This window comes from Mytilus galloprovincialis, chromosome 1 (assembly GCF_965363235.1).
Source record: "Mytilus galloprovincialis chromosome 1, xbMytGall1.hap1.1, whole genome shotgun sequence".
NCBI classification, from domain to species: domain Eukaryota; kingdom Metazoa; phylum Mollusca; class Bivalvia; order Mytilida; family Mytilidae; genus Mytilus; species Mytilus galloprovincialis.
The window spans coordinates 102,627,199-102,647,050 of record NC_134838.1 but is presented as its reverse complement, the minus strand read 5'-3'; the positions used below and the strand labels follow the sequence as shown (position 1 = coordinate 102,647,050).

Here is a 19,852-nt window from a genome sequence, read left to right as displayed (position 1 = left end):
TAAATACTTTGACAAAATTTTATGAAAATTAAACGAGCCAAATTAATTTTAGTGAAAGTGTTGGGTACCACCTTAACCAAAGATTTGACATTAGTTTTTGTGCAGATTATTAATGTATAACACATTTAAGTTATAAAACATTAACAAGTGAATCATGTGTGTACCTTGAAACTTTTAGTTCTTAATTCCTACTGTATAAGTATACATATTCAATGCAGGTGTATTATGAATGAACATTGATAATACAAATGTATGTGTTTGAGGCTAAAGAACAATAAAAAGTGAGGCTCTCTATATGTTTAAAAATTGAACACCTGGAATACTTTAAAGGAATATTTTATATTTTGGGCAATCTTTTTATTCTTTTTATAAGCCCCACATAAAAACAGACAGATATCATATTGTGCTTCATAACCGACTTTTATTCATTATAGTTATGAACTATTATCAATTTTAGGATTAATGATCATATCTTAATCTATTTTAACAGATTTAATTATCTGTCAGTTTTTTACACTAATGATAATGAATGTATCTTATGTTTGTAGCAGATGGAAACATTTCCCGACATTTCTGAGCTGATAGAATTTTTCTTCACATTGGTTTTGCATCTGAATAAAAGATTAGATTCACCTACGGCTGAAGATCTAGTAATGATGAAACCCAAGGTCATTGTCAAAAAAGTAAGGACAGGGTTTTTATGCAGTTAAGCTGCATTATGCGAGCACCCTAGATTTGTGTTCTACCCAATAAATCCTGAAATACTTGCCATTGTTATTATCTAGCTTGCTACTATGTTATATATAACTAATTGAACACTTTTTTAATACTTTTTATTCTGGATTACAAAAAATATGACCAGAAAAACCTTAAATGATCGTCGATTTATCCAAAAGTTTTAAAGTTACACATAGGAAGTAGTGCTTATTAAGAATCCTTGTGTAGTTCATTATGACTTGTGCTTTTAGCTAAGATGTCAAAGAACAATTGTATGAAATATTTAATCGACGAAAATCTCTTAGACAAGTAGTTTAGATTTCCCAAATGACAAAAGTCGTAGGAATATTGTTTGTTATCAATACGTAGTACAACTATGTCAGTAGTCTATTATATAATAAGTTCAACTGTTCATGCTGTTGGCGGCAATTTCAAATTAGAAAAAGAAATTTTCGTAGCTTTTCAATTTGGAGGCAGGTGTGCAAATCAGCGGTGGTCCGAGGTCCGCGACCTTTCACTTTTGAAAGCGGAATTTCGACTAGGATAGTTTGTTTCTAGCTACGCCCGACGTAGTCTCCTTCCACTTGAAAGAAAATCTTTGTTCACCAAAGTCTCCAATTAAACGAGCTAAAAACTTATCTTTATCATTATTATTCATGACGGCGATGTTCATTTTGTTCAACCGCTAGCTTTATACAGAAAATCGCCGACAAATATTGTATAAAATCGAGTAAAATCGTATCTGATTGATAAAAACAACATAGTAAACACATAACAATGGCGGCCGTGAAGACAAAATTTTATAAAATCGGATCCGATTCCGGAAGCGGATAAGGGTAATTCCGGGTTTGGCGATCATTTACAAAATAAATCCAAGCAGGTGAAAAAATACATCTATGTATGGTAAATGAATATAAACACTAGTATTGTAAACCAAAAGATATACGTAAAAGAAAGGAAAAGCAGAAAAATATTTTATTCAGAAACTCAGAATTACTTTTTGACAAATTTTAATTTAAAAATCCAATACAACATGACAGCTGGGAACAGTATATCTAACAATATACATGTTCATGGTCACAGTCTAAATTCTCTTTATAAATGATAAATGATGATAATGCATGTGAGATGCTTTTAAAGTGTAAACATATTACTGCAATTTCGAGGGGTTATTTGTTTTTCTCAATTTTGAAGGGTCAATTAAAGTAGCTGAAAGTTTCTTTATTTCCACAAATAATGCAACTATATTATATATACCTTAATGTAAGTAAATCATATGATATATAGGTGGCATTCATTGGGCCACTCTACCCCCCCCCCCCCCCCCCCCCTGTTTGATAACGATATGAGGGACAGATCCAGGATTTTAGGTTAGGAGGGGCGCAAACTTAGATTTTTGCCGAGCAGAGCGAGGCTAAAAAAAATTGAGGTAAAATTATCTGAATATTCTTTATTAAGCTGAGAACAACCCATGCTTTGCAAATTTAAGGGGGGTGCAAGCACGCAACCCTTCCCCGTCTGAATCCGCCCCTGCATATATTCAAGTATAGGACAATATAATAAATAAAAATGAAATATACCCCACCCCCTCCTGTTTGAGAACTTGGAAACGGTCGAGATCCACACCCCTTAACCAAATATATTCATGTTAGTGACAGTATGAAAAATCAAATGAAATATAGGAAGAGTCGCTGGGGGTCACCCCACCCCTCCTGTTTTAGAATTTAAAAATGGTCAAGATCCTCACCCCTCAACCATATATATTCATGTATGGGACAATATAACAAATCAGATGAAATATAGGGGGAGTCTCTTGGGTCACCCCACCCCCTCCTGTTTGAGAATTTGAAACCCATTGAGATCTCCACCCCTTAACCATATATATTCATGTACGGGACAATATAACAATTCAATTGAAAGATAGGGGGAGTCCCTGAGGTCACTGTTCACCCTCCTGTTTGAGAACTTGGAAATGGTCAAGATCCTTACCCCTAAACCATATATACTCATGTATGGGACAATATAACAAATCAAATGAAATAAAGGGGAAGTCCCTGTGGTCATCCCAACCCTCCTGTTTGAGAACTTGGAAGCAGTCGAGATCCCCACACCAAAACAATATATATTCATGTATGGGTCAATATAACTAATTAAATGAAATATAGGGGGAGTCCCTGGGGTCACCTGACCCCTCCTGTTTTAGAACTTGGAAACCAATGAGATCCCCAACCCTAAACCGTATATATTCATGTATGGGTCAATACAACTAATTTAATGAAATATAGGGGGAGTTCCTGGGGTCACCCGACCCCTCCTGTTTGAGAACTTGGAAACCAATGAGATCCCCACCCCTAAACCATATATATGTATGGGACAATATAACAAATAAAATGAAATGTAGGGGAAGTCCCTAGGGTCACCCTACCCCCAGTGGTGGATCCAGAAATTTTCATAAGTGGGGCCCACGGACTGACCTAAGAGGGGCCCGCTCCAGTCATGCTTCAGTGATTCCCTATATAAGCAACCAATTTTTTTCCCAAAAAGGGGAGGCTGGGCCCCCTGCCCCCTAAATCCTCTGCCTACCCCTACCTGTTTGAGAACTTGAAAACCGTTGAGATCCCACCCCTAAATTATATATATTCATATGTATGGGACAAAAAAACAAATCATTTACATTTACTATGGGCAGGTCAGTCAGACCTCACCTTTGATCCCTGTTGTAGTGAACATTTGTCTGATTCGTGTCTCATAACTTTTGTACTATAGAACACAAACTCAGTTTTCTTTCCAGGGAAACCAGTCAATTCATACTATTACATGTTCATACTAAGTCAAATTGAACTTCTAACAGTCAAATAAAACCAAGTTTAACTACCAAGTAGAACAACTGCAATCATTGGGAACTTGTATCACTGCAGACTCACCATAAAAAATATACATTGATATATGCATTGCTTTTGAAACCTTGATAACATATAAATTATTTGCCTTAATAAATAAATCATTAGGTAAACATGAATGTACTATATATGAATGTTTTAACGTTGAGGCAACATTGCCACAGTTTTCATAATTACGGTTGCCTTGGTTTTTGGTTAACTGCCTTCAGCGCTTACAGCGCTTTGATTTTATTGTGTGAAAAGTTGTGGTAGATGAGACTTTGGTTTTGTGTTACAACTATGTTGAACCTTTAAGACAAAAATTCAATTTTTAAAAAGTTTTATGTATTCTACTGATAAATGGACTTATCAAGAACCCCCTTTAAAAATGACATTTCAAGAAAAAAGAATTATCCTATAATATTTGCTGAATATTTTGAATTCTGCTCACTGGTGTCACCTAGAAGAGGAAACCAGCCTCTAAACTTTATCACCATAGAAATAGATAGTGATTTAAATTGAACTGTATTTTGAAATAGATTTCTTGCAAAAACATAGTAAACCACATAGAAACACAGTCTGGTCCAATGCCCACATTAATCGACTTCATTTAGAGGAATGATTGATTATTGTTAGCTTACTGTGCAGTGGCTAATAGTATACCGGTATGCATTTCCGATACAAAAGCACAAGAGAAAATTCTTGAAAAACATTTGTCAAACTGAATAAGAAAATGGTTATTTATTAAAAAAAAACAAGATGATAATTTTGCTTTAAAAATATAATTAAAAATTTTTACCTTTGAGTCTATTACACCAAAAAAGTTAAGGACAATTTTTATAGTTGTTTACTGTTTGTACAGTACTTCCATATAAACAAGCTTGCTGTGAAATAGATCTTTCTGTTAAATTCTGGGAAATGGAACCTCAAGACAACGTATGTTTTTTTTTCATAGGTTCTAAATAGTGTATTGCAGTATAAAAAGAACTTATGTTTTTCCTTCAGGCAAGACAACCAGGAACAAGATTAAGAAGGAGAAAATTGAAATACCAAATGAAGCTAGTAAGTTGTGGAGCTCAACATGTTGGAGTTGTAAGGAATGGAAATTTGTATACCTGGGGACGAGCTTCGCATGGTCGGTGAGTGTTAAATATATACCTAGTTATGAAATGCTCATAATTGGTATGTCAGAAAGTTATATACCTTAGGGTATGACACAGATATCACCTTTATCTGGAGCTGATGTAGAGTATCAACTCGGCAGGGACAGCTCTCTTGGTTTACAATTTTTAGATTGATAAACCTTTTGATGTTTTTATTATATTTGTTAAATCTGAGAATTATAATCATATGTAAGAACTTATTTTAGTTGTTAAGTCGGAAATTTACTTGTCAGAAAACCAAAAGGACTACTCACCTAGAGATTAGATTTTTTTTTAATATTGTAATATTTTCAAAAGAACTTGCTCTTCACTTGTTCTTCATGAATTGAATCATCAAAAACTAGATGCATAAAAAGTGTAAAAACAACAGTTTTAGAGAGGTTAAAATATGTAAGTCATAGAATATATTTGATAATTTTCAGTTTAGGACAGGGAGATCTGGTACCAGAAAATCCTACCCTGGTTCCCTGCCGAGTTGATACACTACATCAGCTCCAGATAAAGGTGATATCTGTGTCATGTGGTGGAGAACACACAGTAGCCTTAACTCATCAAGGAGTAAGTATCATTTATTATTTATAAATATTTGTTTCCTCTACAAGTGATGAAGGTTTATGAGTACCATCCATATATCATAGTTTCAATGTAATGCTTGCTTGTTTATGCTTACATCAAGTCATGACCATTGGAATTCTTCGGAGGTCATCTTTATGGTTTATAGTTATATAGCATTATAGTTTTTGTAATACATACATACGAAATGGTGACACATATAAATAGTCAATGCATTGTTTATTTTTATTTATTTTTATTACTTTATTGTAATTTTAAAATATATTTTATTATGTTATAAATCAAATATAAGAATTTGAGTCATATCAGTGAACATGAGTTTGACAGCTAGTTGTTTTATTTCTAGTTGTATTCATGGGGTTCATCCTTGTATGGTCAAGTGGGAGTAGGAACTAGACATATGTACAGTCGTCCTATGTTAGTTAATTTAGGCCATCAGTGTATCAGTGTGGTCTGTGGACTATTCCATACTCTTGCTCTCACTCATGACAATCAGTAAGTATTTTTCAATTACAATACCTCCTCATATGGTAAATAGGTATAGTTACATTGTTTCATCAATTGACTTTGATCTTAATGATCCACAAAACTTTCAAATGCTTATTTCAATCATAATTTCTATGTTCAGTGGCTTTTAAGTGTAAAATTTTCCTTAGGGACTTACAGCTGTAAAATGACCTGTGAACATCAAGAAAAAACAGAGTATTATTGGAGTTGTCCAGTTATTTAGAGCGATTTAGATATCTTGTTTGACAAAGTAAATGCTCCTATAAATAGGTCTTTAGTTAGTTTAAACATATTTATCTTTGACTAAGTATTTGAAATGGGATGACAAAGTTTTATATTTTCCCTTCTAAAATATGCGATCCATCACTTATCATATCTGAAACAATATTTTAAGCTTGAAATACTCCCTTGTTTAATAACTTTTAATTAAGAAATCTTCAAAACAATAAATATGCTGAACATGTTAACTTATTTATTAATATATTGATGAATATAAAGATTGTTACTGATATTTATATTGGTTACAGAGTGTATAGTTGGGGTTGGGGAGTACATGGTCAATTAGGTCACGGAGACCCAGAGGATCAGTTGACGCCAAAGAGAATAGAAGCTTTATCCGATAAACAAATCACATCGATATCTGGTGGATATTGTCATACATTAGCATTATCAAGTCAAGTAAGTTTTATAAACATGTATCTAATCATCAGTGTAATTGCATCAAATATCAACCTCATACAGTTTAGACCTCCAAGGTGATTTAATGATTATAATGCAATAACTTATGGTTGACACAATTGAAATAGAGTTTTTGAAAACTAAAATCACACTCATTAGTTTGCTTTGCCAAAAGAATACACATCAAAATGAGTTTTTAATGTGTTCACATTGAATTTGGTATATAAAAAAGTTGTTAGAATTGAAATATAGTTGAAAAGTATATGGTTAAATTTGATTTAGTTGAGTAATTTCTAATAGTTTGCTTTTTAATCTTTTTTTTTTATAATTTACCTGCCAAGTAAGGCCCTTATCTTCTCTCTTGTTTATCTTTCATGAACAGTTGCTTTATAAACATGTATTTTATTACTAGATAACCTTTCTCAACTTAAATAAAATCAGCAATCAAATAAAATACTGTAGAAATGTTAGATAACAAGATAATATTATGGTACTTGTATAATTTTTGCACTTGATTTTTCACAGGGTGAAATATGGGTATTTGGTTGTGGTTATTTTGGTCAGTTGGGACTAGGTCATACCACCAAACAATCTTTACCAGTCAAGATGGAGAAGATACCACATAAAGTTAAATTGATAGCTACTGAGTATTTCCATAATGTAAGTATTTTTGTTTTGTTGAAGTTTGACTTTAATATAACTTTCATTGAAGCTTACTATGTTTAGGAAGATGACAGGGTTGTTATATATATATACTGAAGGCAAGTAGAAATTTATAACCCATGATATGTAGAATGAAAACGTGTAAAAAGGACCATTTTTTACTCAACTAATGATTACAAAAAATCAATCATCATTCTTTGATTAAAAACTGCACTGACCTAAAGTTCTTTCTCGTTTGGTCTCTTGCGGAGAGTTGTCTCATTGGAAATCATACCACATCTTCTTAATATCTGTTAATGTAATTGTTTAATGTTTGAAGAAAGACACAAGTACATTTTATTAATAAGATGCACTTTTTATATACAGGTAGCTGTAACTATACACAATGTTGTGTATAATTGGGGATGTCATCCGTATAACCTCAGATTGAATGCCCATGCTGTGCGTAGAGCTAGGCAAGCGGGTACAGCCGTCAGCGATCCAGTGGAGAGATTCCTTGCTCCAGAGATAGTCGACACTAGTTTTGTTCATGGTCGTATCGTAAAGGTAGGGTTTATTTTAGGTCATGTTTTTATGCTCCACCTAAGATAGTAGAGGGGCATTATGTTTTCTGGTCTGTGCGTCTGTCTGTTCGTTCGTTCGTTCGTCTGTTCGTCCATCTGTTCTGCTTCAGGTTATAGATTTTGGTCAAGGTAGTTTTTAATGAAGTTGAAGTCCAATCAACTTGAAAACTAGAACACATGTTCCATATGATATTATCTTTCTAATTTTAATGCAAAATTAGAGTTTTGACCCCAATTTCATGGTTCACTGAACATATAAAATGATAGTGCAAGTTTCAGTTTATAGTTTTTGGTCAAGGTAGTTTTTGATGAAGTTAAAGTCCAATCAACTTGAAACTTAGTAAACATGCTCCCTATGGGTGCTATAAACAGTTTTGTATAAAAAAAACTAGGGGTTATTCCCCAACTAAAAATAGACATGGAGGGAAGTCCCTTTTTATCAACATAATTGGTGAAAAAGTATCATGTTTTTTGTATTTGGTTGTAAAGATATGTTAATTAACTTCAATTAAAGCAGGTTGAATGATTAAACAAATTTAAAAAAATAGATTAAATATACATGTTTTAAGGGGAGACAACACTGTAAACAGTCTGTTTTTTTGGCAGTGAAAATTGAAAACTTATTTGCAGCCACTGTAGCTCTTTTCGGAGCAGGCAAACGTCCCCTGAAGCATGAATTTTTTGAAAGACCAGGTAAAAATCTATGAAATTCATACAATTTTGATTATGAAAAATGTGCAGGTATCATGTCTTCAGGGGTGTGCACATGACCTGATTTCAGGTTTTTAACCGGATTTTTGTGACAAAAATGTCGGTTATTGATTTGGGGATGTACGGCGGGCGGCCGGGCTGGCGGGCGGCAATCAAATGTTGTCCGTGCATTAACTCATGAACTCATGTTTGTGCATTTACGCATGAACTGTTCTACCAAAGCTTCCCAAATTTTAATATGTTGTTACTGATGACAGAATGGAGGTCAAGTTCAATAATGACGATTTTGACTTTTACCGTTTAGGAGTTATGGTTCTTGAAAGATTGAAAAATGGTGTTTCCTGTCGTGTCCGTGCATTTTCTCATGAACCATTCAACCAAAGCTTTTGAAATTTTAATATGTTGTTACTGATGACAAAATAGAGGTCAAGTTCAATAATGACGATTTTGACTTTTACCGTTCAGGAGTTATGGTTCTTGAAAGATCGTAAAATGGCGTTTCCATTCACGTTGTTGCATTTACTCATGAAACATTCAATCTAAGCTTTTCAAATTTTAATATGTTGATACTGATGACAAAATGGAGGACAAATTTGATATTGACGATTTTCACTTTCACCATTCATCAGTAATAGTTCTTGTGATATTGCCAGGACACAAATAAATGTTAATAAATCCGGTTTGCTGTCGTTGTGACAGCCTCTTGTTTAAGCTTAAATTAGGCAATGTTTTTCCCAGTTTCTCTGGATAAAACTTTTTTATACCATTAAAAGTACACTTTTTATGCCCCACCTACGATAGTAGAGGGGCATTATGTTTTCTGGTCTGTGCGTCCGTTCGTTCGTTCCTCCGTCTGTCCCGCTTCAGGTTAAAGTTTTTGGTCAAGGTAGTTTTTGATGAAGTTGAAGTCCAATCGACTTCAAACTTAGTACACATGTTCCCTATGATATGATCTTTCTAATTTTAATGCCAAATTAGAGTTTTTACCCAAATTTCACGGTCCACTGAACATGGAAAATGATAGTGCGAGTGGGGTATTCGTGTACTGAGGACACATTCTTGTTTTTTATTCCATTATAAACTAGAGAACATTCTGATTCCAGTGATATCTAGTTTTATACAAGTACCTTTATAAATCAGTCCACCACTTAGGGTCACTTATACATGGTCCCTCAAAATATGACGTCATAGAAAAAAACTGTTGATTGCACCCTATGATATGATCTTTCTAATTTAGATGCCAAATTAGAGTTTTTACCCCAATTTCACGGTCCACTAAACATAGAAAATGATAGTGTGAGTGGGGCATCCGTATACTATGGACACTTTCTTGTTTAAACAGTTTTTAAATTGTAACCAAATTGTACTCACAGCTAGAAATAAGGAAGCAAGAAACCCATGTAAACACATGGAAAGCTTATAAACAAGAAAAGAATTAAAAAGGAAAAACATTTAGAGTTGTATATACAGAAACATTTTTTTCCCCTTCAAAATATGTTATGGAGGCATTTCTAAATGCATTAAAAGTTCGTTCAATAAGATACTGGAAATTTAAAACTGGATGTACCTAAATGAATGAAAACCAAAAACATTAAAATAAGAAGGATGTTAAAAGAAACTACTACTCTTGAGACCTGACTATGATTTGAATAAAGTTTCATTAATTGGTTGACTTGTAGGCCTCCTGTGGTAAATCTCACACTTGTTTAGTAACTCTTGATGGTGATGTCTACACATGGGGACGTAACATGGATGGACAGATTGGTAACAACTCTAGACAAGATGTTGTAAGTTCATTTTTTTAATTATTTAAAAAAAAAAAAATTTGTTTTTGTTTTACACAACTTCTTAAGCTGTAATAACAGATATTACAGTAATAGATGAATGCATTCATATCTTTTGAAGGAAATAAGAAAATCAATAAAATCTAAACTTTATACATATACTAAAAGCAGTACATGTATGTTTTCTGAATGTACTTATTGTTTTTGTAGAAAACTCCCTCCATGGTAACCAGTATAAATGACAAACAGATTATTCACATATCTTCAGGAGGTGAATTTAATGTAGCCATGGATTCAGAATATTCTCTGTGGGTTTGGGGTAAAAATGAATTTGGACAGGTAAATATAAGTTCTGTTTGCTACTGTATTGTTCAAAAACATTTCCAGGCAGTTAACATTAATTTAAACACAATATCAAATCAGGATATAAAATAAGATATACAGAATATATTTTGAATGTTTTATTTATATAAAGAAATTTTGAAATTGCCAAAAATGATGGATTTTCTCCAATAGAATGAGAAGTAAAACACAAAAGCAAGTTGTTTAATTTAATGCTATAGATATTAAATACATCTTGGTTACATAGGAAATTTGACAGTATGAAATATAAACTTTAAAAATCTATTTTAAAAAAAATAATTTAAAAATGAATACTCCATTGACACTGTTATTCATATTTCATATCGTAACTATGGACACCATAAATTCACATATTTTATATTTTGAATTATATATTTTTATTTAAGTTGGGTCTTGATCCAACAGATCCTGGTAGAAGGTTAAGACCAAGCAGTAACATGAAGGAACAGTTGCTACCTACACGATGTACGGCCTTGCCATCAGTTAAACCTGCACAGTCAAGACATTTAATGTTATCAAGGTCAAGGTCATCTAGTAGTGATGACGAATTACTGGTAAGATTTTTATTTCAAGATATGAGGACATTACTTTTGAAAATTGACAATGGATTTTAAAATATTACTTTGAACAAAATATCAAGACTTAAAAAACGTTGCTTTTAATGAACTAATTATACATTGTATATGATTGTATCTAGTAACAAAATCATTTCAAACACCTGGAAAGATATGTACATTTTACAGTGAATTAGTTCAACTGAAAACTACTACTTTTTACCTGCTTTTGTAGCTAAGTGATGATGAAGATTTTGTACCACATATACCAGACTTACAGTCAGATGTTGGTGTCAAGTATAGTCGTTGTGTTGTTTTGACTATTTTGGAGGTAAGTTATTTGACAATGCCTTAAATATTTGCCACTGGACATTGAAAACAATCAAAGAATCCATTTCAATTGATATAAATATAAGTTACTATAAATGAAATAAGACCAGTAACATCATTTGATGCACAGTATCATTTAAAACATAATCTACACAAAGATGGATCTTTTATTCAACTTGTTATTGTCCTTAATATGTATGAAAATTTTGCCACTAGACATTAAGAAACATACATTCAATTAATCAAATCAATATAATTTGATGCAAAATTATATATACATATATCAAACTGCATATTATTTATCTAAACACTTCTTATTTTACTGCTTCAACAGATTTGTTAAAGGTAAGATTTTGGACCGAAATTTAGGAAAACTTTTGTCTGTGAATTTGTATAATAACTTGGTAAGGAAACTATTGGTGTTGTTATTAAACCTCGATTCAAATAATTAATTAAGTCCATGATATTATTAGTAAAATCATGTCGGCCCCTGTCTCTATTACTGAAGTGTGTTCCCAATAATATTTAAATAAGTAAATGATCTATTTTTCAGCATTTACCAAGTGTGTGTAATTGTTTGAAGTTACTCAGAACATATGTTGATCATCGAGACTGGTTAAGTGCAGCATACATTTGTCTTCATCAGACCAACTATTCACAGGTACTTAAATTTACTACTTTATATCACAATAAAATTGACAAAATGAACCTATCTAGGCCACGTTTTTTTTAATTTGTTGGTTGACGGATTTTCCCCATAAAATGTCAGGTCAGTCAGTCGGGGAAAAAAAAGAAAATAAAATATCTTTCAAGACAGAAAAATATGCAAAATAAATATATATTTCACCTTTCCTACATGCTATTTTGTCATAATTTCTTAAATTTTAGTTCGATGAAATATTATGGCTCAGCTGTCATAAACATCGCATGACATATATATTGTCTAATAATTTCCTGTAAAAAAGGGGGGTGCATGGACAAAGACGAAACTAAATCGTCATTTCACAAACAAGAAAAACAGATTCAAGTAGCTCTTAATCAATTCCAGAAAACTTGGTGAATAATAATCTTCAAGCACAAAAACTGATAAAGAAAAAAATGTAAAAACGTGGTATGAAAAGAAGTTTCAACACACGTGTCAAAAAACGTAATAGACTCGTCCACTGGAAAAACAAGAATATTAGTTTAACCTGTTGTCATGCATTCCCGTTTTTCATCCAAATGGCTGATATTTTTTTTTATGTATGAAACAAGAAAATTCCAAATGATTTGTTAATATTCAGTATTTTAACTTGATATCCGCATTTGGACAAGTCTATTCCTATGAGATGATGCATCTTACAATCTGGTGACAAATAAGGGAAACAAACTTATTGTGTAAGTGGTTTTAAACACAGGTTTCGAATTGGGCAAAATTATTTGCGCAAACGACATTTCAAGGTCAGTTATATTGATGTGTCTATTTTTAGAAACGTAAACTGGAAGTTCTATTTTTTCACAACAGAAAGTGTTATCAATTTTGTTAGTGATGAATGCATTTCATTTTATAAAAAAAAGAATATTTTAATTATTTTTCAGGGATAATGCATTTGTTAGGGTCGGCGGGAATAAAAAAGCATGAAAAGTCAATTTTATTTTTATTCTGACAATCGGCAAAATCGGGTTGGCGTATCCGTAAACCAACAAATTAAAAAACCATGGCCCTTCTAGTGATGACTTAATTATGTGCTTTCTTTAAATGGACCTAATAACTTAGTAACGACTGAATGTTTTGCATACCAATAACAGATTCAAAGAAGACTTAATTTTAAGCAGGAATTGTTATAGAAATTTTATGTAACAGGGTAAGAATTTAATGTCATTTCCAAATTGAAGATGTTTGTCTTGTTAAATGAATGAGTATAAACAGTTGATAAATGTGTATATTCTAGGCATTATCTTTCCATCTATCTGCTCTATCTCATTATAAATCATCATTAGACAGCAGATTTACAGAGGTTTCCAAGACTGTTATTCAAAATTATATCAGGTATGTTAAAAATATGTTGTGTCTTGTATAACACTTAGTAATGGGTATCTTAACTTCTAACTTTCTGAACATGGACAGGCTCACTTGGGTTTCTGTTACTTGGTGAAATTGTAGGCAATCAAGAGAGTTGATGTTAACAATGTATTTTAATTCAAATTACCTAAATAGGGGCTTTATTGTACTTCCTGCAATGCAAAGGAAAATGGTCTCAGAATATTCTTACATTATTTTAAATTTCATTGTTACATCCTATCAAAATTTATTTCATGCATCTCTTCTTCTACCAGAATAATATACCAATACACTGTAGATTCTCTTTGGTCATAACCTATATTTTAGCATTAAAAAAAATACAAAGTCAGCTCTTGTACTTAATAATTGAAATAAAGTACATTTTGTTTTAACAAAATATGACAAAATATAAAAAAGCACCTTGGAACAGAAATAGAAACATATAGGAAAGAATTAAATTTTACCAAAATACGACCTTGGGAACAATGAATACACTTCCTGGGATTATGATATTCAAGTTAATTTTTTTTTAATGATTGTTGGCTGCTACATTTTATGGTGGCAAATTTTACATGAATGATGACACACGTATTTGTTTTTTAAGGTTATGTGTGGATCACAAGTGTTCTGCAACAGAAAAAGAAGAAATTTACAGAATTTTGTTGTTACAGGTATTTTTTTAAGAACTGAAAATCTTATTTATGTTGAATAATTATGCAATCTTAACATTTAAGTTATTATGCTTACAAGAATTCAGTTTGTAAGGATATCTTAAGCAGGATTGAGACTTTTTCTATTTTTTGCTGATCAAATATTTATTCCCTTATCATATTCATTAAGTTATTGTATAATTTTTTCAATTCATCTTTTTAGTGAGCTTTTCTTATCACTTGGCGTCCGTCGTCGTTAACTTTTACAAAAATCTTCTCCTCTGAAAATACTGGGCCAAATTTAACCAAACTTGGCCACAATCATCATTGGGGTATCTAGTTTAACAAAATGTGTGACGTGACCCGGCCAACCAACCAAGATGGCCGCCATGGCTAAAAATAGAACATAGAGGTAAAATGTAGATTTTGGCTCATAACTCTGAAACCAAAGCATTTAGAGCAAATCTGACAGGAGTAAAATTGTTCATCAGGTCAAGATCTATCTGCCCTGCAATTTTCAGATGAATCGGACAACCTGTTGTTAGGTTGCTGCCCTTGAATTGGTAATTTTAAGGAAATTTTGCTGTTTTTGGCTATTATCTTGAATATTATTATAGATAGAGATAAACTGTAAACAGCAATAATGTTCAGCAAAGTAAGATTTACAAATAAGTCAACATGACCAAAATGGTCAATTGACCCTGTACGGAGTTATTGTCCTTTATAGTCAATTTTTAACAAATTTCATAAAATTTGTAAATTTTTATTAACATTTTCCACTGAAACTACTTGGCCAAGTTCATTCTAGATAGAGATAATTGTAAGCAGCAAGACTGTTTAGTAAAGTAAAATGTACAAACACATCACCATCACCAAAACACAATGTTGTCATGAATCCATCTGTGTCTTTTGTTTAATATTCACATAGACCAAGGTGAGCGACATAGGCTCTTTAGAGCCTCTAGTTATTTTATTACACATACATTACAGATATACCCAGTAACGTTTATTGTCATTAGTGACTACATTTCAAAATGCAATATTGAATCAATTTTACTCATCTCACACTTTTTTTATGCCCCACCTACGATAGTAGAGGGGCATTATGTTTTCTGGTCTGTGCGTCCGTTCGTTCGTTCGTCCGTCCGTCTGTTCGTTCGTTCGTTCGTTCGTTCGTTCGTTCGTTCGTCCGTTCGTTCGTCCGTCTGTCCCGCTTCAGGTTAAAGTTTTTGGTCAAGGTAGTTTTTGATGAAGTTGAAGTCCAATCAACTTGAAACTTAGTATACATGTGCCCTATGATATGATCTTTCTAATTTAAATGCCAAATTAGAGTTTTGACCCCAATTTTACGGTTCACTGAACATAGAAAATGATAGTGCAAATTTCAGGTTAAAGTTTTTGGCTTCAGGTTAAAGTTTTTGGTCAAGGTAGTTTTTGATGAAGTTGAAGTCCAATCAACTTGAAACTTAGTATACATGTGCCCTATGATATGATCTTTATAATTTAAATGCCAAATTAGAGTTTTGACCCCAATTTTACGGTTCACTGAACATAGAAAATGATAGTGCAAATTTCAGGTTAAAGTTTTTGGCTTCAGGTTAAAGTTTTTGGTCAAGGTAGTTTTTGATGAAGTTGAAGTCCAATCAACTTGAAACTTAGTATACATGTGCCCTATGATATGATCTTTCTAATTTTAATGCCAAATTAGATTTTTACCCTATTTCACGGTCCATGGAACATGGAAAATGATTTAGTGGGGCATCCGTGTACTTTGGACACATTCTTGTTTTACTCACCTTTTGCTTTAAATTAGGAACATAATATCCCTATTTACATTCACTGTTTATATCAAGATAAATAGTGTCCTTGCTATAACGGAAGAAACTTTCCAATGTTTTCAGGGGAGGTAAGATTTTGAGGCTAGATTATCCCCAAAATATGTGATCTTTATATAGAAGCAGATGCCATTTGGTTGAACAGCAGTTTCAGATACATTCCCTTAGGATTATTCATGTCATGTTTTGGCACTGCTAACAAATTGATTTTGTAGAAAAATTTTGAAATGCTTAACAGCACAAGACATACTTTAGACATACTTTAAACTTACCCAATTTGCTATTAAAGTAATGATGAAGGCTCCTATGAATCTTCTGGTCAGATAAGTTTTGAGTGTGTCTTTGTTGTTTACAAAATGTCACAATGGATTATCTGTTGTAGATTATGAAGTTTTGGGAGAAACATTCCTTACAGACTTCGGAATTGGAAGATATTTTACAGACACATAAAGATTGTTTTGCATGTAGTTTATGTACAACTCTGTTTTGGTATGTATTTGTATTCAATATTATACTTCAAGTTCATTCAAAATATAATTGAAGACCAAGTGGACTCCCCTTGTCTTTATCCTTTAGTAGGATAGGCATATAATGATTGGCTAAGATTTTAATTAAGTGTGTGCTTTTCTGTAACATTTTTTAAGAAAATAGCTATTCAGGAATGAAATGAATACTCTGGAGTAATTTTGTGAACTATGTATGGGCAGATAGATGTTGAAAATCAAATGGGAAGTTATTATTGAAGAGCAATATTTCTGTGAATTCTTCTTTGTACTACACAATATAAGTGTAAAAAGTTATAAATAAAATTCCTGTTTATTTACTGTGCAATATTGAGCTTATTTAAAGTTAGTGATAACTAACAGAAATACCCCGCCTTAAGGCTAATTAAAGGTTTGCACCAATTATAGAAAACTGTGACAAGACAACCATTCAGCTTATGTAAAAACTTTTAGAACTCGTAAGGAAATTCCACATTATTTTAACTACTAAATAATTTATTTATATGTAACTTTCTGATATTTTAAAATATTAATGTGATATTTATTGACAGGATGAAAACAGGAGAATCATCTACAGAAATAACAAATGAGTTTAGATCATCTTTCTCCATGAGATTCAAATTCAAAATTCTGGAGACAGTCATTCAAGCAATATCCGACACAGAATTTGAAAGACGTCACCCAGCTCTATATCAAATGCTGGGTTCATTAACAATCAAACAGAATGTTTCCTCCATTTCAAACCTGAACCCATTCAATCAGCTATGGCATGACGTTATACAAAATCTTCAGAAGGAACATACAAACTATATCTATATAACAAGAGGTGAATTAGATCATCTTGATGAGAACTTGCACACATCTCGTAGGAGTTCCTCGTCAGAACCTAATGCTGTAGTATTCACATGTGGACATAACTATACACGACAAACATTTATAGAAGAAATTATGACGAAATTTGAAAAAGAAATAACACATGGCCATACAAAGGTAGAGAAGTGTGGTAATATTTTGATGCAGTATTATCAGAGACCTGGAATGTTATGTGTAGCATGTCCTAAATGTGTTGTTAATGCTTTACATAATTAAGTTATAGTTGTTATTGAGATAAACATTTGATTTATTTACTTATTTAACTTAAGAACTGTATTTTCTAATCACAATATTCAGTGTTATTGTTGCATCTTACACTGCTTGGTAATCATACAACATGTTTTATAAAAATACTTAATATACAACATACCATGAAGGCATGGAGGTAGATAGTAAAAACATGATTACCTATAACCAGCTTTCAACCACACTTTTCTCATAAAGGATTTCTCAGCATCCATGCATTTGATTATTATTTGATATAGCATCTAGTATATTTTGAGCTGTAAGGTATAAATCATTTTCACCTGTTTCTTTCAGTTTCTTATGGTTCTTGCATGAAAATCATTGTTTCAATCGTTTATCATAATAGAATTTTTCATGCCTGATTTACTGGAAACTATCAAATAAAAATTAAAAATTTTGATTTAGAATATTTGATAAGCTACTTGTTACTTATAAGGATAAAATGTGTATGCTTTTTTTCAACAGCAGTTGTCTAGTTGCAAACACTTAAGGTACAAGTTAAGGGAGTAACAAAGGTTATTCATAGATCAACACATGTACTTAAAAATTTAATAGTGCCATATTTATTACTGTTATTGTTTTAATACAAATAAAGCATTTAAAATTTCATAAGATATATATTTTTGATGATTTTGTAATTTTGAATTATTATGAATGAAACATAAAATTTATGTATGCACATCATTTGTTAAACATAATTCTCTGAAAATCCTAAATTGACTAAAGCAATCTTGCCACTTTCATGTTCTATCTGGACCAAAAAGAGAAAAAAGAATGAAAAGTTACAAAGTTATATTTAAGACCTCATTGGTCAGAAGGCAGTGTGCTTGCCTTAAATGCAGGAAGTTGTGGATCCCATATCAAACCAAAGATCTGATATTTGGTATTTAGTGCTTATCCAATTAAGTGAAAGATCAAAGACTACTTGGCTTTCCTGCAGACTGTTATCTTGTAAACTAGCATATTAAAATTCCTTCTCGTGGTGTTGTTGTAGTCCAAAGGTATGGTTCATATGCATATTTCTGTAATAGGTTTTTGTCCTGAATGTGCTTGGTATAGTAATACCCCTGCTCCGAAAAGCAGGGTATACTGGTTTATATCTGTCCCTCAATTCAATTCTAAATGTACAAATATGGTCGAGGTTAGATAATACCTGCCAGACAGACATGTTCACTTTACAATTGTTCAATAGCTGACTTATTGATAATAGTATTTGGAAAATTGACAAATGAAACATGAAAATGAGGTAATGTCCGATGATACCAGCTGGACCCACATGAACACCTTACATTCATTCTGTACACTCATAATAGTTGACGTATTGCTTATAGTACTTGACAAAAGGAACACAACACAACAATTTATCATTGAACAATGAAAATGAGGTCAAGGTAAGATATAACCTGCCAAACTGACATGTACTCTTTACAATCATTCCATATACCACATATAGTTCACTTACTGTTCATAGAATGGAGAAACTAACCTAATCAAACTTGCACCTTGAATGACTTGATCTATATTCCATGTAATGAGGGTTGTGGCCAGGTGAATCCTGTCTGACAGACATGTAGGCATTACAAGGAATCCATTTACCAAATATCACTATCCTACTTCTCATAATAGGTGAGAAATACACAAAATAAAACAAAAATATTTTTTTCAGACAGTCCCTTAAACCTATAAAATGGGGTCAAGGACAATGGACATGACAGAAACTTTGTAACATAAGCTTAAGGTATCTGTTTAGAAGATATGAAGTTCTATGTCTTTTACCTTCTGAAAAATACAGCTTTATACTATAAGTTAACACCCTAGCCGCTGTATAGTACATGTCATACAAATGTCTTGCACTCTGCGACTTTCTTTGCAGACAATACAAAACCAGAAAATTCAGTACTTTCATATAAGGGCTGTTTCAAAAATAAATGTATGGGGGGAAGAAAGGCACTTTTTATTTTACCCCTCCATGCACCCATTTTAAATTAGATATTTCATTTAAATGTCAGCCCTGATGTATATTACGATTAAGGAATAAGAGTATGATACAATTTTTATTCACTCGAGACATTTAAATTTCAAAACTTAAAAGGTTACGCTTGCTGAGCCTTTTAAATATTTAAAATTTAACTGTTTCATGTGTTGACTTTGTAAGACATTTAAAATACCAAAAAGTATTTTGAAGTCCTTAATTGTTCTTCATAGAAAAAAATTAAAAA

The 19,852-nt window shown here is 32.2% G+C and overlaps 1 protein-coding gene across 3 annotated transcripts in view; it reads left to right on the top strand.

The window, feature by feature from the left end:
* The window catches only part of LOC143047821 (uncharacterized), a 36,949-nt gene extending 18,635 nt beyond the window's left edge, over positions 1-18,314 (top strand). For 2 of the 3 annotated variants that reach the window (XM_076221110.1, XM_076221103.1), the window contains 16 exons: positions 549-683; positions 4,602-4,735; positions 5,182-5,317; positions 5,679-5,827; positions 6,367-6,517; positions 7,043-7,177; positions 7,547-7,726; positions 10,134-10,241; positions 10,449-10,577; positions 10,988-11,155; positions 11,391-11,486; positions 12,039-12,146; positions 13,417-13,514; positions 14,131-14,197; positions 16,394-16,500; positions 17,066-18,314. In XM_076221110.1, the coding sequence (XP_076077225.1) occupies positions 549-683; positions 4,602-4,735; positions 5,182-5,317; positions 5,679-5,827; positions 6,367-6,517; positions 7,043-7,177; positions 7,547-7,726; positions 10,134-10,241; positions 10,449-10,577; positions 10,988-11,155; positions 11,391-11,486; positions 12,039-12,146; positions 13,417-13,514; positions 14,131-14,197; positions 16,394-16,500; positions 17,066-17,603 (2,439 nt within the window). In that variant the 3' untranslated portion in view covers positions 17,604-18,314. The remainder of the gene's footprint in view (positions 1-548; positions 684-4,601; positions 4,736-5,181; positions 5,318-5,678; positions 5,828-6,366; positions 6,518-7,042; positions 7,178-7,546; positions 7,727-10,133; positions 10,242-10,448; positions 10,578-10,987; positions 11,156-11,390; positions 11,487-12,038; positions 12,147-13,416; positions 13,515-14,130; positions 14,198-16,393; positions 16,501-17,065) is intronic. The other variant, XM_076221119.1, reaches the window with a different exon arrangement.
* The last annotated feature ends 1,538 nt before the right edge of the window (positions 18,315-19,852 follow it).